Source organism: Dermacentor variabilis, chromosome 10 (genome assembly GCF_050947875.1).
Source record: "Dermacentor variabilis isolate Ectoservices chromosome 10, ASM5094787v1, whole genome shotgun sequence".
Lineage (NCBI taxonomy): Eukaryota > Metazoa > Arthropoda > Arachnida > Ixodida > Ixodidae > Dermacentor > Dermacentor variabilis.
Window position 1 is genome coordinate 88211369 of NC_134577.1, and position 23035 is coordinate 88234403.

General features: G+C 45.1%; 1 protein-coding gene across 1 annotated transcript; it reads right to left on the bottom strand.

The window, feature by feature from the left end:
• Positions 1–2054: 2054 nt before the first annotated feature.
• On the bottom strand, positions 2055–22723 carry Alg2 (alpha-1,3/1,6-mannosyltransferase Alg2). The gene is made up of 6 exons (XM_075673118.1): positions 22563–22723; positions 14937–15124; positions 11452–11592; positions 7252–7441; positions 5545–5748; positions 2055–4228 (listed from the first exon to the last, which is right to left on the bottom strand). The coding sequence occupies exons 1-6, from the start codon at positions 22621–22623 to the stop codon at positions 3726–3728; spliced, it is 1287 nt and encodes a 428-aa protein (XP_075529233.1). The 5' UTR covers positions 22624–22723; the 3' UTR covers positions 2055–3725.
• Between the last annotated feature and the right edge of the window lie 312 nt (positions 22724–23035).

Sequence of the window (23035 nt, forward strand, 5' to 3'; positions counted from 1 at the left end):
TTCGTTATTCCACTTTGGTGGAACGTTACTTCCTGCTCCTCCAAAAGGTGTCTTACGGCATCCAGGACGGCTTCATCAGAAGGAAAGCGACTTCCACCAAGATGCTTTTTCATCTTTGGGAATAGGTGGTAGTCCGAGGGAGCCAAATCTGGAATAGGGCAGGTTCTGGAGCAGTTGGAAACCACAGGAGTGAATTGCAGCCATGGCAACAGCCGATGTGTTCACTCGCACATTGTCTTGGTGAAACAGCACCCCTTTCCAGAGCATCCCTCGCCATTTTTCCTTAATTGCCGTCCTCAGAGCTGCACAGTACTCCATGTTGGTGGTTTAACCTCTCTGGAAAAATTCCAGGAGGATGACACCCTTGCAATTCCGGAACAGTGATGCCATAACCTTGCCAGCAGATGGAACCACCTTCGCCTTTTTGGGGCGGGGGGAGGTGTAATGTTTCCGCTGTTTCGAGGCTTCTTTCGACTCTGGACAAAGGTGATGCACCCAAGTTTCATCCATGCTAATGAATCTCTGCAGAAACAGTTTAATGCCTGCTTCAAACAGTTGTGGATTTTATGCAGAGTTAAGTTCTCTCAGACGTTTGTGCTCTAATGTCAGAAGTTTGGGCACCCATCGGGCCGAAACTTTGTGCCTGTTCAGGAGCTGTGTTAGGCTATGGCTAACCCTCTCCGCTGATGTGGCCACACATTGTGCAATGTGGCGGGTCGATCAGCCATTACAATGTCTTGCACTTTTTGGACATTTTTATCTGTGCGTGCCGGTGAGGGATGATCACTGCGTGTGCAGTATCTTCAATTGATGTCTGGCCTCGTTTGCAATCGGCAACCCACTTTTTCATCATCGCATAAGAAGGAGCATTGTCCCCTAATGTCTCCAGCATGTTCTTGCGAATTTCTTGCGGTGTCAGTTCTTCCTTCAAAAGGTATTGAATGCCTGCTCGCTTTGCGAATTTATCCATTTCCATATTTCAGCTTTGCGACCTTGGTTTAAACCACTGTACCTTAAACCAAAAACGTCAAAATAAATCCAGATTGCTCATGAGACGATTCAAATAACTGAATAACATATTGCATTGCAAAACAAGACCATGCGAAAAAGATCTCAAGGGTGGGCTGCGAACTTTTCAGGTGCCCCTCGTACCTAGAATTGTATGTAAATTTGTAATTACCTGTATGTACCTTATTTTGGCTAATAAAAACTAGGGACAAAGGCTTTCTGATTTGCCCTTGTAGAAGTACAAGTGCCAGTTTATAAGCGATCTTGTGCTCGAAAGAGCATCATGATCGCTGACCTCTCAATTCATAGATTTCGTGTCGGTGGCCACGTGAATTGATTTACGACAGTGAAGTTGAATCCTACACGCAAATGCAACAAGAAACATCTAACTGTTAAACAGGAAGGAAACAAGAAACACCAAATGCGTCAAGCAAAGGGTGAAGTGTCAAGTCCCACTAGTTCTCGTGTGTATAACGAACAGTATACTGTGGGCTGCAAGCGCTTGCATTCATCAATGGGATGCAATATAAATAGAGACAATGCTGATAGTTGCAGATCCAACACACCTGTTCCAATGTACAGTGCATAACAAAAAACGCATCAATAAAAGGTGACCAACTCATATCAACCTGCACCACGCGTGACTGTGTCTCCCGATTTGCCACGCTGCATACAGGTGGCCCAGCAGTCAGAAATCTCGCCACCTGTAGTCCTCAACAGTGACTGTGTTGTCTCGCACAGCTTGGTTAGGCCTTCAACTTCAGCTGTGACTGTAGGTTCACCATTTGCCAAATGGCAAAACCTGCAACATGCAGACATGCCGTAGAGTCCACCTGCCTCCCACCCAAACGATGGCATCCAAGATGATGGTCTTGATAGAAGTCAAAGGTTGTATCGCTTTCGTGAAGGTATAATCACAATGAAAGCAGATGCACAGGCCAAACTGGCACTGAAATGCCAAGATATAAAAAATGTAGTGTTCAAATCCATCCTTTTGATTGTGACAAAACACACACACACACATGCAGAAAGAAAGAACAGGTAAAGTGGTATAACAACACTTTATTAAGCTTGCACGAGGCCTTCTGCACACAAAGCAGCATGCTAAACGGTATGATGTAAGCACACTTGTGAGCACAAAAGTCATGGCAATGAATGAAGCTTGCAGTAGAAACCCTCAATTTGAAATAGCAGAGAAACGCAACACTGTTTGGCTGGCTCACAACAATCGGCGCTTTTAAATAACACACTACACACTCTCTCATGCACACAACAGCACACAATTGAAGAGTTGAGCCAGACGGAATGAATGAGTTCACTGTCCATTTGTCAATTTTTTGTTTCTGCACCTGAATACAAGCCGCCTGCGGCTTTTTGTTTTTTCCCACTCTACGACTGTTGGATGTCTGGGCAGTGTACTACCACGAAATGCAGCCCATCCTTGGTTGCAAGGCCCCCGGGCAGCCACTGTTTTCGATTCAGCCTTTTACAGAAGGCTTTTCGAGCACATTTAAATCCTCTGAGCAATTAAAACGCTTAAGTAATGCATTTGTAGACACGACAACAAAAGCAACTTGCAGAAGCTCTTTTCTAAAGAGTCGCATCAATTACTAAAAATGGCTCAAAACTGAAGATTAAGAGCCGCTCAAAGGGGAATGCTTATAAGGAACTTTTTCTTCTTTTTAATGTCACGCCGACCTGAAGCCAAGAGATTTCACGGTGCAATAAATTTAGTGGGCAACACGAGCAAGGCCAACAGAAAGAAAAAAAGATGCAACAGACTGCTGACTAGCAAATGAATGTTTAATCAGTGTATTGACAAATGACACAGATGGCGATTTTGCTTGTGCGCTTCAATTTCTATGTTCGATATGTTTTTAAAGCTAGAAACGATGTTTCTTGTGTAGGCACATATTTTTCTTTCTTTTTTGCCAGCAGAAGTGGCAATGCTCACTGCACGCATATTTTCTCTGTTCCTGTCTGTGCTGCTCGCGGAATTCATAGTTCCATAAACTGAAGCCCTACTAGGATTGGTCAAACTAGAGTGATGACTCTAGAATGTGGCCTCTGCAAACCAGCTGAGCCACAAGCTATTGTAAAAGGTGTCTACAACAGCCAAGCAGTAAACATTTTGGGCTAGTTGTATCACAGTCATATGGCAGGAGACAAAACGGCCCTAAAGGACAAGAAAACATGAGGACTGTGCCTTAGTGTAGACTACGACTTGCAGGTTGCGTTTCGACAAAATTTTTTTTCCAGCTGGGCTTATTTCTGTGGGAGCTGCCCATTTGAATTGGTGATCTTACAAAAAAGCTTCATATTAGAATGAACATGTCACTGCTTTATATTTAGACAAAAAAAGTAGGCAGGACTGCTGAGTCAATTTCCATGGCTGACATGCAGCACACCATCACCAAGAGATGGACAGACCGTGCCGTGAAACAACCATGGTCTGACATCAACAAGCATACCGCCTTTTCTTTTCCTGCAGTATAAGTTACAGTCTCTAATTAGAATTCTGAGGGAAGAGTCAAGGTGGTTTTGAAACAGTGGCCGAAATAAACCGCACTTAGTTGGAAACGACAAGAGTTTCTATAGAGTGGTCGCGATTTTCCTGCCTTACCCAGCAGTCCTTCGGTGCCGTTTTATCTGCCGCGCTACAGCCACTGCTTACAAACACCAATGAAAGCAAGAAGTGTGACGCACAGGGGAGGGTGTTACCGATGCTCGTGTCTGTTGTCCCCGAAGGCCACCTCGTGCACCTCACGCACAAAGCGCTGCCAAGAGAAGACCTGCTCGGCCCGCTCCCGGCCACGTGCGCCCATCTCCTGCGTCAGGCTGCGGTCGCGTGCCAACCGCACGAGGGCGGCGGCGAATGCCTCGGGCGTGGGGTCGCACAGCAGGCCCGTCTCGCCGTGCACCACGGTCTCGGTGGGGCCGCCGCTGTTGCACGCCACCACGGCGCGCCGCATGCACATGGCCTCGACGGGCACGATGCCGAAGTGCTCGTTGGCAGGCGTGTAGACCACGGCGCGGCACGTGTGCAGGAGAAGGAGCTTGGCCGACTCGCTGGGTGACCGCACAAAGCTGACCCGCTGCTGCACGCCCAGCTGCTCCGCGAGCGACACGAGCTCGTCCCAGTGCTCGACGTTCTCGCGGCACTCGGGGTCGTAGCCGCCGGCCACGATCAGGTGTATCGGAATCTCGCGGGAAGCCAGCTCTGCAAAAACGAGTCCAAATTTAATGAAATTTTTTTGAGTAATGGTGTACTACTGCAGTCATACCTTATTATAATGAAATCGCTGCCAACCCCAGGATACCTTCGCTGTGTCCAATAGCTGTTACGAGCATATATTCGAGACATGCACAAAAAATTTGTTTTACTTCATTATACAGTTGAACATCAATATAACAAAGTGGGTAAAATCTGCAATTTGCTTCGTGATATTGAAATTTCATTCAAAGGAAATTAGCCCTTTTATGCAAATAAGTCCAATTGCCGATTAATATTTGTTATATGGAAGGGGCCGTAAAATTTTCGGAATTGTCGGGCAGTGGAAAAAGCAAGGTTGAATGAGAAAAAAAAGTTATTTTGTTGAACTTGAAAGTTGGCAACGAAAGACACCATTTCAGGTCGTGCTGAGGATATCTTCACATCGGCAATACACGAAGCCAGCCATGCTTTTGTGTCCACTCCACCCCACGGCTGATGGGGTCACTCACAGTGGGACGACGCCATCATGAAAAGCAGTGACAGCAGGGAACGAATCTTTGTCTGCCTCTCACTTCAATGCATCTCCGAAACTCGAGATTACGCTAACCTCCAGTACTAACCAGCATTAAATGCTGTGCTGCCATCTGGCAGGTACAAATTAAAACACTTCAGCAGCTTTCACTAGCGTCCTAGGTCTACAGCGTCAAAAATAAAAAGAAATCTGGTCGTTTAAAAAAAGAAAAGACTATGACGAAACATTGCAAACTCTTTGTACTAAGCGTGAGATGAGATTAAACGAAGGTTGATTTTACCATTTATTTCCTGCTGCCACATTAGAAAGCTAGTAGCAAGAGTGAAGTCAGATTGAAGCAGGTGGCTTGCATGCTGCCATGTTGCTGGTGCCTGTCGCTGGAAGCTGCTGCACGGACTACCAGGCGACTAGTGAAATTTCCTGGCTTAACCAGGAAATTTTGGCAACAAGTGATGGTGATGGGCCGCCCTCCATGAAGGCCAAACTTGTCGCCTGTCGCGGTCACTCTAAAATTGCATGCATTATGGTTGCGGCTTAAAGGCGTTAGAGATATGGTTTTAAGAAACTCCGTCGACTACGCTGACTACTAACTCAACGGCCATTCAAGCTGCTGCCTTTCTAAGTTGTTGAGTTGATCGAACAACTATTTGGAACATTTGGAGCATTTGGAACAATTACCACATGACACCGGTATCAGACCATGATGAATCACACAGAATAGGACGAATTAATTCTGAACAATCAAACAGCCCCACAGTGCAGGCTGATGGGGGTAAAACGCTGCACTCACCGACAGCACGTAGTGCCAATGCAAGGTTCTTCTTTCGCTCGAAACGGTTCAGTGAGAGGAAGAGGGCCCCCTGGGGCTTGTCGATGCCCAGTTCGTCCAGGGTTCCCTCCAAGGGGCGCTCCACGGCCGAAAGGCTAGCCGCTGGGTAGAGGACACGCAGCTGCACGTTGGACAGCCGGGGGAACACTTCTCGGAATACCCGCCCTGCAAGCCGCAGAGCAAACACACACCTGGGATTACTGCACATTGTCATAGCCACTCTAAAGTCAGGTTAATTTCAAATGCGAAAAATAAGGAAATCTGGCACTTGCACCTGAAGGGCAAAGCATTAAACAGTAAAAGCAAGGCTTAGCATCATGTTTGAACTCCTTGGACGGTGTTCTAACTGTGCGCGTGTGTGACATGGCACGATGCAGCACACAAAGCAATTGCTGGTGGGTGCAAGAAACAGTGCCATGGCAGCTACCAGGCATCTCACAACGCTGGCATGATGAGGAGTGCTGTTAATGGTGTTAAAGGCGTCATGCTCTGGTGGTGCACGAGACGAGACCGACAGGGAACCGGTGGCGTTGGCCAGCCCCCAGTGACATACGAGATAGCTTGGCGTTTACTGTCTGCTCCCACTCACATCAGCACACACACACAACGGCCATGCCAGCAACAGAATGCAGAACAGTGTCCTGGCTCTTCCATTGAGCCACAGTGCTGACAGCATGTGCGCTTCGCTTTTTTCTTTTATAGCCAAACGTGCTCTGCGCCTCTGAAGACACTCTAAAACTCAGCATGCCAGCTGCGCATGCACCGTCGATAACGGGACAGTATGATGGTGACGGTGGCACCCATGGCAGAAATGTACCTAAAGCATCCCTATAATTGCTATCACAATTATAATGTAAAGGAAAATGAAAGTGGACAAAAGTGTAACTTGCAACTAGTGGGGGCCAAACCTACATCTTGCACATTACACATGTGGCGCCCATCCTTCCAGCTGCTTTCTTGGGTATTTTCACATGTGTGCAAGATTAGCCCTGCGAATATTGGCCAGTGCCACTCATGGCCAAGGCAGCAGATGTGGAACATCCTTTCTTGACTAATGAAAAAAATCAAGCCCCTTGCATGTCCTTGTTCTTCTTCCTTATGGCACACTGTCATGCTGGAGTGATGGCAAAGAATCCAAAGCTATCAATACTATTGTCAATCATGAATTTAACTTCTTATTGAGTGTACTTGTGCCCAGACCGCTGCCATCACTGGCATGAGAATGGGCTTTCATGTGGCACTTCTTAAATTTGACACGCATTTTCTTTTTACTTAGGGAAACATAGCCACACAAGGCTTAGGATGCCTTAAATGCTGTTCTTTGGTCATTTCTTGACTTCCCCTGCAACTCTCACATTAATGCTTTATCAAATAGTTAATTAAAAGTCAGCAAACTTCATTAATTACGTTCATGAAAAACGCACATCAACACACACCAATTTCCAATCATGTAAAGCCCTCCATTATTTTTTAAATTCTTGGCAACATTTATTTGGGACAGCCGGTACAGACTACAGACACAAAACCAGCACTCGATGCTGATGTTGCACTATGTGCGTATATTTTCTATTGCAGTAAAAGCATAGATAGGCTGCTTTTAAACATGGTGCTTCTAAGACAGGTGCACTATTCCTGGCCAAGGCTCTGCCCCACGATGCAGGCGCTCACCAGTGAAGTGGCTGTTGACAAGCACAGAATCTGCAAATCCCGTGCTCCACTGCTCGAGCGCGTTGATTGGCCAACGGTAGATTCTTTTCAGCAGGCCACCTGGCTTCGAAAGCATCAGGTCGGGGAAGTGGCAGTAGAACACAACCCGAGCGTTGCGACACAGCCGGAGAATAGGCACGCACGCAGACACCTGCACAGGAAGACAAAAGTCAAAGACATTCTTTCTTAGTACAGGCACGTCTTTCTTGGTGAAAGTGGAAAAATAGCCATCCAGACAAGAGTACCACAAAGCGACAAACAAAACTCGCACAGCTGTCTGTGAAAGCCATAGAGCCACGGAAATAAATTAGGAGGGAGCATTACGTCCTGCAGGCAGTCGTCGCAGGTCGACTCTCTGGGCAGCCATCCCCTGCTCTTTTTCTCTCTCTCAGATAGCTGGCACAATGCGTCACTCTCGGCATAGTCGTCCCAATGCGCTTGGGTTCATGGTAGGTTTTAATCGACACACAATTGTTCGGGCGCCTTGCCAACTGCCCTATGCACATTTTCATCTGACTGCGCAACTTCAGTCATTTATACTGCAACACATACATTTATCATCATCTTTGAAATGTGCAATCCACGCATTGCTGTCTCGCCCATCACCTTTTCACAGTGTGCGCCGAGTACAACAGCGCAAGATGCTCGAACTTACCGCAACGTGGTCACATGTTGAGCTGACACACTTGGCTTCAACTGTGTTCTGCAACACTCCCCCCTAGTTCTTTCCTTCCGCCCTGCAGTATCTTCAACTTCAAAGTTTAAGAAAAATTTTCCTTGATCAAGGGATCGAGCCCAGGACTTCTCCGGACAGTGGAGGAAGATTCACGAAAGGTAAAAGCTGTCTTCCATATGTGATTAACGCAAAGCTACAAAGGAAACTCACGAACTGAGCTATGCTTAAAGTACAGAGAAAGAAAAAAACTCTAGGAAGGAGCATAGCGTCAGGCAGTTAGCCTCCGCAGTTAGCCTCCGCCTTTGATGCTGCCCCTCCTTCTCTACGGCGCGCACCTGCAAGTTGACTCTTGTGAAATCGGCCCTCCATGACTGTCGGACCTTTTAAGGCAGCTTTTGGTTCGTGGCAGCTCTTGGGGACGCCCTCGTCATAATCGGCCCTTGCCACTCACTCTCCCTCGTACTCTCTGCATGATCGGCAGCTAGAAATCACCGCTTGCCTATCACATGGTTTGGGCCTATTTCGCATGAGAATTTCCTTTACATTCTTTATGACTAGGCTTCAAGATTGTCATGTGATGCTCTCTCCTAGTCCTTCCTCCATGGCTTAAAGTAAGACGAGTCTTGTGCTGTGTGAACTAAATAAATGAACATGCATCAATGAATGTGCAATTCATGTGTGCAAAATCAATGAGTGTGTGACTCTTAGTCACAGTCTCTAAGCGTTCTTGTGATGCACCTTACTCGCTCCCTAGTGTTCAGCCTGCCAACGAGGAGAGCGTGGCCGTGACGTTTACTGACCTGAAGCAGCAACATGTCAAGTTGCGGTTGCTGCAGCCAATTGAATGTTGACACTTAATTGTACTCAACTGCTTGTCATGAAAACCGCTCCAGTTCGAACAATCAGTTTATGCCTTTGACAACTGTTATCTATAACTTATCATCCACAAATGTCCATGGCGCACTACACTACGTTAAATTAATCAAACTAAATTGCGAGGTTGAATGCCCCGAAATTTCATAGTGCGTTTATGAGGCATGCTGTAGGGCACTCCAGATTAATTTTGACCACCGGGGTTTTTTTTAACATGCCCTGAAAGCACAGTGTTTTCACACAAGCGTAAGATGTTTTGCATTCCGCCCCTATCCAAATGCAGCCACCATGGCTGAGAATTAAACCTGTGACCTCCTGTCAGCAGCGGAGTGCCATAGGTACTGAGCCAATCAGTAACAAGAGCTGACTGTGTGCTACAGACACGAAGGAGGGCTTGCCCACTGTGCACAGATGATCTTCCGTGAAGCTACCATTCAGATGGTGTTGCACAGACGGCAATCAGAGCTGGACGAAAGAAGAGCCTTTCTTTCAGTTCTCTTCTCTAGCAGCTCTCAAAACACTGTACAAAGTTGGTGAGACAGCCTGCAGAGTCAAGAAATTTTACTGGGTCTGATGCAGGTGTTCTGGAATTTATAGAATTTGTCGCTGCACTTTGATGGCCATAGACTAACATGCAAAACTGTAAAAGAACTTGGCTGACACGTGGTTTGGATCACCTGTAAGAATTTCATGATTAGAGGGGCCCCGAACCACCCCACGGGCTTGTTGAAGAACCATAGCCTGCGGACAGCATATGCTGCTGTGAACAGCTCAGCCAAATTTTGCAATCGTGCGCAGCGCATGGACCTCGCAAGCAGAGCGCAAAGTCACCTTTCTTTCAAATTCTCTCTTTTCAACAGAAGCATGCTTACCACTCTTTCCTGGACACTTTATTTTGTAATACAGCAGACTGCCATATGCGGCTGCCATTGGCCAACAGCTGACATCAATCAAGAAGGGTGTTTGGATCAGTGCATTTCTTCCTACTAATACTGTGTGTATTTATTGATGCAGTTTAATACAAGTGAAAATCTGCTTTAAAATTTCGCAAATAATAACGTACTTCCGGAACAAGCCAACTATCGTCTGCTCATGCTCGGCTGGTCGCGTAGGAATTGAACTTTGGTCACCCTGCTTATTCATGTCGTAGCCGTCAGGTCTCACTAAATGCGACTAGTTTTGAACACTCAACTATTCCTCAAACCACACAAAACTTAAGGTCACTCATGCTCACTCCTAGCCGTTCCTGGTTAGGTGCCCTGGCAGAGTTTGCTTCGTAACGCTCGAGCTATTGATAGCGCTTCAAAATGTGCAAGAAGGATGTGGCTACTATCCATCGGTCAAGCCGTTGCAGGACAGAGCCAGTCCGCACCATGTAGCACAGCCAGACAGAAGCACACGAGCACGAGCGCGTACTCTAGCCCTGTCTTGCACAAAGCAAACGCTGCAGTTGCATGTTGCTTGCGGTCTGCTTTGCAGCGTGGATGCAGCGGCCACCGCGGGATGCTTCGAATAGTTCACTGGCTGAGCACACAGCAGCTTGCTGAGTACAACCGCATTTGGCACATTTGGTGCGCAACAGGTGCCAAAATCGGAACTAGTGGTGCCTACGTGAACATCCAAAATCAAATTTGAACTGCACGCCACGGTAATGTTCAGTAGGTGGAGCACACATCACTCTGCCGTAGCCTTCGCATTGCAAATCATTGAAGAAGGAGCACAAGCACCACGAACACTATGTGTGATTGCCAATAACTCCACTTCTGCTGAACACATTGAAGAACATTTTATGGCAAGGTATTTCGGAAATATTCTAATGTAACATCAAATATATTTCTTGACTTGGATAAAGAGTGGTTAGGACCCCTTTAAATGAATGGCCAATAAGGATCAACCAAACCAGCTAGCAAATACAGAATTATCAACGAGTTCAAGACACTTAAAGCTGTGTAACCAGGCCAGAAGCCAACATGCAGATGATGCAACCGGGAATGTGGAGACTTCGGATTGTATAGGCACCCAAATATTTAACTGGCATGCGCGAGCAGCGACTTTTCCGTGCGTCAGTGCCGTATGACGGGGCGAGGCTGGAAACAGTCTGAGGCTAAGCGCATGCGGACAAAGCGCACTCAGCTGGGCCCATCGTCTACTAGGCTGTTTCCAGCCTTGCCCCGTCATACGGCGCTGACGCATGGAAAAGTCGCCGCTCGCACACGTTAGGGTTGAAGGTTTGGGCGCCTGTACATGTTGAGCTTGAGTGAACAGCATGTTCAGAGCAACTTGAACAAACCATTCTTTTCTATCATCCATTGTGCTAAATGCCAATCCCAATAGCACTGAAGCATACATTCAAAGACAATAGGTGAAATTAATGCAAAAAAAAGAGATTTTCACGATGACTAGCATATTTCTATTTTCACATTCATTTGTACATGTGACAAATTCACAAAACACCAACCTTTGGAGCCAGAGTGAGCCCCACGGCAACTTGCGGCATAATGAATTACGCCTAAGAGGTGTCATACTTTTGTTCCGTATCGCTCGCTTTTCATTCTGTTTGGCCAGTACAGTTCAGCTCTATGTGTTATATAATTTGACGGTGCGGTCCTCACCTGGTCACATATGATGACGTCGGGGTGAATGTCGCTGAACCAAACAACGTAGAGGGCAGCCACCATCATACGCAAGTATGAGCACAGAGCGTAGAAACGTCCCAGTACTGACCGGGGCAGCCAGTCACCCACCACCACCACCTGGAAGATGGCCAGTCACTAATGCACCCTGCAACCGTAAACTTCACACTCACAAACCTCTCCCACCCATACTGACTCCTACGAAACTTACTAGAGGTAGCTTTGGTGCTAACGTTTACAGGAGCTGGAAGTATGGCAGTTCATCCAGCATGGGTACAACGGCTAGTAAATGTAGGACAAACTGGAAGGTGCTTAAATGACTGATTGTGTGAAGATTCAAACTGATTAAAAATAAAATATTTTCGATCGGGCCTGCGCACTAAGAAAATGCCATGAGGGAGGCGTACACCATCAAAAAGAACTCCTGCATGCATCAGAACACCTTCAGTTTCATTATTATTTGAGAAGAAAGTTATATATCTTGCTAACTAGATTTTTTTTTTTTTTTGCATCGTCACCTGCCATCCCCCTGTTACCACTGTCACATTTACTTTTGTTTGCTGCTGTTGCCTCTTTTTGGTTGGTAGCTATTTGCCTGTTTTCCTAGTTTTCTTGATACTTTGTTTTCATATAGTACTCATCCGTCTGACAAAGCGCGCATGGCTTCACCACTATTGCTGGCCAGCTCGTTTTTCGTTCTTTAATATCCTTCTGCCATGTACAGGCGCCGACAAAAGTGGTATACTCCACGCAGCAGGAGCTGGAGCAACGGCAAACTGCCTCGCAACGCCATCTACAGGCAGCATCTGGGATCGAGACAGCCAATGGGTGCCCTTTATTATCTGCAAGCATGTTGCTTGACTTGTGTCAATGTTTCGTGCTTCAGCTCGCCAAAATGCCGAGCGACACTGCTGCAGTGGCAATCTGCGCAGAGTATACCACTTTTGTCGGCGCCTGTATGTATACAAGTCTATCCTGTGAGTAATCTAGCAGTTGAGAGTCGGTGCCTCTCTTGTTTCGTATTTCATTGGTCCTGTTGCTGCACTGTATTTCTCGGGAATGTTGCTCCACCAGCTAGCTTAAATTTGCACTCCTGTTGTATGTTTCGATTTGCCGAACTCCTTCACTCACAGTGTTCCATATTTGTGTATGCAAATTTTTTTTAACCAATTCTGTCTGGTACAGTGGCAAGAAAAGAAATCCGCAGAAATTGAGCTGTAGGTCAATTGATGCCTCTGAACACCCTGTGTTATCCAAGTTGACCTCTGACTACAGAGTACTGCTACACATGACTGCTTTCACTAAAGGCACTACCATTCAAAGTACCGGGATGTGCGAAGTACCGCGTTCTGTCAACTGTGGCGAAGTAGCCGTTTTTCATTCCTGCTCATGCCTGCAGCCAGTAATTAACCTGTATGTGTGGTTTGCACCCGTGATTTAAAATTTTTAGTTAAAGAAAATGCAACATTATGGCTTATACATTAAGTAAATAGTTAATTACTGTGTAATTACAAGGGCTTTCTTTCTTTATGGAGTCTACGGCACTGGAATAAAATTATGTGACTTTCACACATTTATTGACAATGCTTCACAATTTATGACTGAATAGGGGCTAAACTTAGTCCTTCTGGCTTCGAACAGCTTAGCAAAATACAGGAAGATAAAAGCACCATGAATAACGACACAAGAACGTATTACAGGGAAGCCGAAAGATTTTTCAAAGTCAACTTCAAGTGAATTATTATAGTTCAATAATTCTGATACGAAAATCATTGTTTAAAATGCCACGGCAGCATCTGCGGGAGGTGCCAAGGTTCAGTTAAAGGACTCGGATGATGAAGATGATTGTGACGTCATCGTGGGTATCGGCAAGGCATGTGACTCGTATGAGTGCTCATTTGACCCCTGTGTTGACGTCATCCTTGCACCTGGTCTTTCACCGCTGCGAATCTTCGACTAAAATTTAAACGCTGATTACAGTGCTGCTACGCATACAATCGAGAAAATAACTTAATGAGTTCAATTATACTGTGGCAGCTTTGCAAACCACCATAAACCTTCCGATTCTAAAACCTCCTCAGCGTACTTTTTAAGCCACAAGCATGAAGATCTGACGAATCCTTGTACTAACCATCGTTCTCGTGGTATCTGAATGATCACAGTACCAGAGCTCGCTCTAGTAGGTTACTGCTGAAGAATCTAGGCCTTGCACCACCTGCTGTTCACTCGTAGCAGCTCAAGCCCTTGTTGCTAGTTAAGGAAAGGGACTTAACAGATGCCACTAGGCCTGCATTTGGCTTCTTTTAGTGATCAGCTGCTTTGGTATTTGTCAGTACGCCAACACAATCCATACTTTATGGGAATGGCATAACACACTCCGTTCCCCTAACACCACAAGTCATATGAACATCCCACCTTCCTTTCCCCGATGCCCTAGAACGACTGGACTCCTCTACCGCAAGAGGCATGGAAACTGCTGGTGGTCGAAATGCAGTCGAACCTTGTTATAATGAACAGGCTTGTGCACTAAAAATCATAGTTAAATATGTGAGGTAATTCAACATACCCATAACAAACTTAAACTTTTGTGATGTGTTTGTTATATACCAAATGATAGCTTGGTATTTAAAGAAAATTAACCTCGATAAAGCAAGCACAAATGCAATGAATGATTTGGATATAATGAAATTAAACAATGAATTATCAGATATAGCAGAATGTTTATCTCTAATAGAAGCACTTAATAAATACGCTTCTAAAGAATTTATCTTATGAAACTGAAAGCATTTTCGTGCAATATATAACTTCTTATATAGAAGTTTGATGGTGTTATCTAACGCAAGTAAAACAATAAATGCTGCTTACACAAGAATGTGCTTGAAGATAGAAACATTGTCCCAGTCAGCAATTATGTGCTTCAGCAGTGTACGGGTTTAAGCCTTTCAGTACAGTGCCCGAATGCGCTTGTCTAGGTGACGATACACACCCGTCGCAGCACCCGAGCAAAGCTGTGTCACACTTTCCACACATTCCCCGCCTTTCTCGAGATGATTCGTGAATGAGAAACATCTTAAGACTGGTCATGCTGTCTACACTGAAGTTGGCTAAAGTAAAATTGGATGCCTGACTTTTGTTTTTGTACGACAGATGGCACGACAAAGCCCGCACTGTTTTTTTTTAACGATGCAGAGATTCAAGACCTTATTATGAGCTCTTCATGTTGATTACGAGGCGTGTACAAGTGACAGTGATGAAGAGGCCACATTGCCTGTAGCACAGATTAAAAAACGTACAAATTCTTCAGCAGTATATTGCCAATGAATAACACTTGAGTTTACAGCCTGCTGATGTGTTACTTGGAAATCAGATTTGCGGCACTATGCAAAAAAAAAATAATAATAAAGCTTCTGGAACGCAGCACATGGAAATGCCCCAAACGCACAGCACCCAAAGACTGACGCCACCTTGAACTGGTCATCGAGCGTCTCGGGAAAGCAGTGGTTCCGGTCGTGGTGTGTGGTGACAATGTGGACGGGGTTTCCCTTGGACCGCAGCGCCAGGCCCACGTCCACCATCAGCCGCTCGGCTCCACCGACACCGAGGTCAAGATGCACCAGACACACCTGCCGCTGCTCTGCGCTGTCTCCACCGCCTGCCATGAAAGAGCGCCGATGGGCACCGGTCTGGGCTACACAACGCGTGGGTGCCACACCACGTCACGCCACGACTCCACACCATACTTATACCTGCCAAGTCTCCCGAGTTTTTTGTGAAATTTACTAATTTCGCTTCGAGTTTGCAAAAACAGTTTCACTGGTCATTCCCCCAAACCTCTTGTCGGAAGTGTTCTTATAGTAAAAAGAAGGGGAACTTGCTTCGAGCAAGTACCCCTCGAAATTTACACGGCAGACAAGTTCCTGAAGCAGCAGCTGAAAAAGTCACGGTAATCTGAAAGCAACGTGTTGCTCATCACTATTTGCTGGGCCAGGTTTGTTGCTGCTTATGAGTGCCATATTCAAGCTAAAGTTCATTCACCTTTAATAAAGTGTGTGCGTATTCTTGGAAGGACATGTGCTAAGGGCAAGCATTTTCCAAATGCATGCAACCCCACCCTCTTTTGCTTTGACATCGTGTCAGCAGAATTTTACAAATTTTAGGCTTCACATGCTGGCAGGTACGCGCACCATATAACAACCTTTACAAGGAATTAGTGACTGGTGCAAAACATGGCAAATGAGCCTTAACATTTCGAAATGTGCCCCAGATGACACTCAGGAGAAAGAAAAACCCGCTGCTGTATACCTATTCACTTAGCAATGTCTCAATTAACAGGGTAGATCAATATAAGTATCCTGGTATAACTACCTAGTGCAGTGAAATGTGACTGTCATGTTTAAAGATATAGCTATATTGCAGCACAAAAATGACTGTGGTTATTGAAGCACTGCAATATAGCAAAATGAAATTGGTGGCATATACGTCGTTACTAAGACCTGTGCTCAATTATGCCGATATCATGTGTAACCCTAACTCAAAATAAATATTGCTTACCTAGAAAGCAAACCAAATAAAGCCCTCCATTTAATATATAACTCCTACGGCTGGCAAATATTTGCAACCAATCTAAAAAAAATCAATCTGACCTCCCTACACTCGAGTCATGGCGAAAATTACATGGCTTGAAAATGATGTTGAACACTGTCAACTGTCTTCAGTTGCTTCAGTTCGGTGCTTATATGGAGTCTTAACAAGTCTAGAAATAGTTCAAAACAAAATATGACCATTCTATTGCCCAAACGAAAGAATTCCGGTTTTCATTTGTTTTTATACCAGTTGCCACATGATGTGAACATGCCTACGATGAAAGCACTTTTGTCTGTATTCAATGATCCCTTGTGATACTGCAAATTTTGCATTTGCTTACACTGTACATTCACAATACATTTCAATTGACTTGCCTTTTCTACCCCCCCCCCCCCCCGCCCCCATTAATTCTGTGCAACATGCTTTTATTCTACTGATGAACCATGTGTTGAACAGCTTAAATTATGCTATCATCTTTCTTTTCCCATTGCAAGCTGTGCATATAATCTTTTGTTACGTCTTGTGACTTCACAGCAGTTTGATTGCGGAAATTTATGCTTTGTGTTAACCACGACCGGCTTTATTACTTGGCGACCTGTTCACTGGCGCCGCCTCCGTAGCCCCCGATTTTTTACTGCTTGTTTAGTTCATTCTTAGTTCGCCCGACCGCCGCTGCTCTCCGTGGCGCTACAACTTACCCCCACGCCGAGTGCGGGCTGGCGTAGCGGTAGCAGTGGCGGCTTCCTCGTTGTGTTTTTGTGCGCGTCTGAACACCGTGTTTCCGGCTGTTCTGATTGCTGCCCGCATACGTGCCAAGAACGCAATTACTGCTGAGAGCCTGAACATTTCGTAGGCAGTAAAAATCATCGCCCGCGATGGTGTATTGCTGCGTTCCGCTCTGCAAATCGAGCGAAATCGAGTTTTAAGGATTCTGCTTCTCAGAAAAGTAGAGATATTGATATAAAACTGAGTTCAGGTGCTCTCCCAAAACAACCTTTAGGGTCTGAACGAAGGGATCAAGGACTGAGGCTTCGACCAAGAGAAAGGGACAGCGTTCATTCTGCACTTAGCTGTGCCTGAACGGTGACCTCCGAAAAGTGTTGTCGCCTAAACAGCTGTCTTATAGCCATTGACAAATTATCTGTTTGCATGAATTAAGGACATATTACCAATATTTGGGCACTGTGCTTGCGAAAGGTTGATTTAGGACTGAAATGCTGCCAATAGCATTTTTCAGAGTAAGTGTCATTAAGTTCCAATTCGCCTTCATTCTTTCAGGTGCCCCTCAACGAAGCCTTCGAGCCAGCACACTGGCAATGATTGCTGGCTTCTTGGTCAGAGCCGTGCAAGATTGCATTGCATGTGAGGGCTGCCTGAATAATTTGAGGGCGCCAGCCTCTCAGTCTACCACTACTGCCATCATAGCAGGCATGGACCGGGGAGGGCTATCGTACCCTACCTTAGCTTTCGTAGGGTTCGTCAGCCGCCTGGAAGGTGCTGCATCAAGTGTGGCTCCTGTGCTTGTTAGGGGGCCAACGCCGCTTAAGAGGTTTGCAGACCTAGTGCTGCCGTCACTCACAAAAAATCCGCTGTTTGTGTGCTCGAAGGATACCACAGAGCCTCACAGAAGGGCACTGCTAAAGCTGATTGTCCACAAGTTTATGAGGCCATTTTTGTCTAATTTTGCCTCTGATCTCACAGAAGAGCACGCCAAACGGAAATTAATTAATGCCAAACCGAAATCTCGAAAGGTCCTAAAAGTGTAAGGATCTGGCTGACCTGAAATAAAAGTTCTGGCCACGACCGGCTATTGTGTCTGGCAAACAAGCTTTTCTAGTCTGGTTTTATTCATTTTTCATGTAGAGTGCGTCTTGAAATGATTAACAATCGGGTGAATGCTCCTGAAAATGAGTAAGTGTGCATGGCGCGCTTTTTGCCGTAAATTGGCGGAAAGTAGCGCGGCTTCGCCCTGGGATGCTGCTAGGTACAGAGCAGAAGCAATCATGTTGAGATTGTGCAGCTGTACGCGCAAAAAAGCCGCTCGAGTAGCACCAGAGCCGCGCCCACCACTACAACCGCTCTTTGAGCTTGTTTAGCTGCAAAACTGCTGCGCTGAGAAAGAAAAATATTACCGCTATCAGCCGTTAGTCGGGTACAGCTTTTTGTGGCCATGCAGGGGAATTGCTACGAGCGCGAGACGCCTGCTTCTGCGCTGTTCTCGCACGCTCATGAGCCAGAGACTTAAGCGTGTTAGCTGACAGCTCGCGCTCTTAACTACCACTGTATACAGAAAGCTGTCCACGATTATTGCATCTTATAAATATTAACACGTCTTTGAGGTGCGTGCTTAAAAAACGATGCGGTTTAACTCGGCCTACCGGCAACACGATAACGCAAGCGTACTGAATTTAACAGAAGCGCACGGCGGGCGCTGCCGAAATAAGGGTAAGTTGTGGCGCCACCTGTTGCGGCGCGCCGTCCCTCCTGAACAGTCACGTGGTATTTGCGCGGACACGCGCCGCCATAGGAGCCGGCGTAGTGAGCAGGTCGCGAGTAATAAAGCCGGTCGTGGTGTTAACACACCTGCCTTGGCTGTCAAAAAGACGCTGACAGAACTGTACTAATAAAACAAATGTATGAATGAATGCAACACGGAAGTGTCATGTCATTTAAACAGTAAACTGATGTGAGCATTTTGTGTCTTGCATATTTTAAATATTTTTTTAGGCAGATGTCGACTCCATAATTGCTGTACTAAGCCTCAAGAGCACCTCACATATTTTATTACAGCACCTCTTACACAACCCACTCCACCGAGCCAAATGCACTATTGCTACAGACGTGAAAAGGGAGACTACAATCAAACCTCAGTATAACAAACACTGATACAACGAATTATCTGATATAATGAAGTAAATACAAAATGTTCATCACTGATATCACTATGAAGCAAACATATGATTATATTGAATATCAAATTTAACAAAGGCATTTTCATATCAGATCCAACTTTGTTGTAACCAGATTAAACTGTGTTAACGTCACTGAAAGTGGAGGTGGCGGGCATGTGACGTCACAAACAACTCGAGAGTGCCACTGTCGGTCGACCCGGTGCCGCAATTGAAGGCTGCACAATGACCATGCTGCCAAAAGTACTGAATCAAGTGCTGAATCGTAGCACTAGACTTTCGGCAGCATGGTAATAATGTGTGTGTACACATCAGTGGTGTCTGGAAGTGCAACTCTGCCATGTAAGGTTTCAGCGGCATCGACAGTATCCTTTTACCTGTCCAAAGCCGCACTGCACTTGGCACGCATTTCGAACTGGTTGCATTGAACGGTAACACGATTCTCCATTGTTGTGCACTCTCGAGGAATCGAGAGCGCAGTTACTGGGTTGACAGCTATCCAGTTGAGAAATAAAAACGAGACAAGAATTTTCTGTCAGTACTTCTATAAATGCAATCTGCAACAAAATTTCACTTCGGTTACATTAGTTATAAATAAGTGGCATATTCTACCGAACCAATCTTGGCCAAAGTTACCAGGTCTGGAAACTGTCCAATTTTCTTATTTAACAGCCTTTAGATAGCGCCTAAGCACACGACGCGTGTACTTGATGGTTGGCAGGTATGATGCGAACCCCACACTACAGCCTCCGACATATATTCAGCACGCTGTTGGCACTGCCTGGCCTCGGAGGTCATGCCAAAGCACTGCACTGGTTCTCAGTGTTATGGGACCTGCACCATTTCCAACTAATAACGGTGGCATTCTTTTTTGTTCTGTTTCCGTATCAAAGCTGAAATGTCGCATCTTGGCTATTCTACTCGGCTGCACTAGACGCATTACAATATGCATGAACACCAACTAGCCCGATTTCTCACTTGGCTCACTGCAATTGCTGCAACTGCCACAGGCAAGTGCAGTCAGGAGAAACGCCTGAGAAGTGCCATCCTTTCTAGCCTTACTGCGACATGAATTTCACTCTGTGCCATGATGTCACAGTAATGTTGATAACAACAAGGCACAGAATCTTGCGGTGACCTTTAGTATCACATGAGGATATCTCTCAAGTGTTTCCCCAGCATTCACAATTGCTAAGCATCGTCTTTTCGCACACAAGAAAACATGTGGTAGAGTTTGTACAACTTGGAAGTCATGTGTCAGTACCTGGACTCATCTTTAAACGTACACTATTCGCCAGCATAAAAATGGTGCAGACGATTATTGTTGATGTAAGCTGATATCCCTGAGCGAGCAAACTAACTACCACATCTAAACCATACCACACACGTTGAAACCCACACGCAATAGTCCGTGCGTACAAAAGAGCGAAAACGTTGGCACTTGGTGACTAATGCCCACTGCCACTCCAGTGCATGAAAGTAGGCACACTCTGCACCGGTGCCTATGTCCGCCCGCCGACCATTGATCAACGACCACCAACTGCCGGCCACTGCCAACCATGAGAACAAAAGAAAAAACAAAAGAAAAGAGACAAAGAAAGCTATTCACTCTAAAAGAAAACATTTATTCTGTGTCCCCATTATGATTCCTTCAAATGTGGAGCCAAAGATTCTCTTGCAAGACACAAGTTATCAACGCGGACCAAACCTGAAGAATGTGTCAACCTTGGTGTTATTCCTGTGAGCAGCACAAATGAAGAGTACTGTTTGATATCACATCATGCCATCACCGTTTGATCACTAAACAATTTAATGTTTGTGAAGATAATGCATGGTGATGCAATAACTGCCAACATTTCCAAGTTCATTCAAATAAGAGCAATAATTATGAAAGCATGAGAAGCTGAACTTATAGATTTCCTAAAAGGGTGAATGAAATGTATTTATTTATTTAGTTTTGTACGTGAAATTTTGCACATCATAGGCCAATTCAGAGTAAACTCACAAAAAATATTCAAACCGAAGGATCTGAAAAAAAAAAAAGAGATCATCGGTGCCGTGGCATGTAAGCATGAAACTCATGACTGCAGTTCAGACTTAGCAATGCAAACATTGCAGTGCAGGTGTTAGTTTCAAGTTGTCAGTTTCGGTGGCCAAGACATTCAGATTTTTTCCCAGAGAACCCCTGTTGTGAATACCTTTGATTGCAGGTGTGCATTTTATGTTTTACAATCAGTAAATATATCAATTAAATACACTTTATGAAGGTGCGTATGCTTAAGCTCAGCCATACCTGCATGAAAAATTTAAATTTAGAGAAATGCAAAAAAAATAATAATAATAATATATGAGCACTTTAAGCTCACTGCACAACCAGCAACAAGTTCATTGAACAGTTCGTTTACGGTAAGGAAAGCAACAATACTGTATCACAGATGAACTGGTCATATATATTTAATGACACTAGTATAAACTGCAAGAACAAGTGCACTTTACGTCTCAAAGCGTAGCTTGACAAAATATTGAAAGATTTTACACATGCTTGCACTAATCCCGATATGGTTTTTGCTGTCTATTTATTTTATTCATCTGTGGAGAGCTAGTGTCAGCAAGTATAAACAGCACCGTTAATTTCCTAACGAAGCCTTTTTCTTTTTTTATCTGAAAAACAAAATTTTGGATGTGTTGCACAGCTTTACATCGTAGCTGTAGAGTTATGACCCAGATACATCTCTGGCTACATTCTTCTGCCAGTGCAAACAATGGTTGATTAACCTGAAGCACTAAAACGGGTTAATGTTAGCTTAAAGGCACTCCTAACAGAGACAAGCCACTAGCCGTCTATCACAGCGGCGTACATCGTGGCAAGGCTTGTACGGTCGTTCACACTTCTGTACAGAGTGCCAAGTCGGTGTGCTGTGATGCAAAATAATTGCCAACTGTGCCCTGCTGGCCGGATTTGGAAAAAATAAAACATTAAAATGTTTGCGGGCAGTGGAAGCCACAAGGTCGCCTGGACAACACAGTATTCAGCACGGTAGCGTCCACTTAGCAGCTGTTGTGTTATTATCGTTTCCTTGTCATGCGGCCACGCGCTTGAGCGTGAACGTATGTGCATACTCCCCAGAGGCTATACCAGTGGTCTAAGTAGCACTTGGGCTGTTTATTGCGAATAGCAGGAACACAATACCGCACCGACCGAAAGTCTAGTACATTATGTAAGCACAGGTGAATTCTTAATTACAGTCGGATGTGCTCATTTTACATTGAAACGCTCCCTCAGAGTTCCACTAATGTACACGCAAACTTGTCGAGTCGTTTTTACTTTCGGTCATGTAAGACATGTCGGCACATAGCATTCCAATATACCTTCCAGTAAACGTTAAACACCCAAGCTACGTCACCCGATTGCCGATTGGCCAACACATTATGGAACCTCGCATTTCACGCTCTCATTTGCAAGCCATGCTGATGTTACCAAAACACAAATCGCAAACATAATGTGATTTCGTAGCCGACACGTCAAACTACGAAACAACACACCGCTGTAAAATTTGTTTATGCTGATAGCGGAGTTTGCAGTTGACATTCTGGTACCTGAAGCGCTGGAGCCTCTTGAGCTACCTTTTCTGCGGTCTGACATCTCCCGTTTCACCATAGAATAAAGAACCAACTCACGGACAGCGTCGACAAAGCACAGTAAACTGACTGAACTGCTGTTACGTACAGCATCAGCGATGATGTGGACGCAGCCATGTTGTCTCACGTGGACTAATATTTTGGTACGAATTTTAACAAAAAATTAAAATGTATAGTTCAAATAAGTTTACAACAAATTAATAACTTTTTTTTATTTACTGAGAACGTCTTTCTTAATAAAAAGTAACCTTTATTTACCTGTGCAGTTTCGTATCTGTAGTCTGCACACGGTCAAGTTGACGTTTGCCAGTTTGAGATTACCACGCTTTTAAGACACTACCACCTACCACGTTGTTACGTCAGCTTTGCTTCCCTGTTAGTGTCACATGTAGATCTTGTTTGCTCTCTCTTTTCACCATTCGAAGTTATTG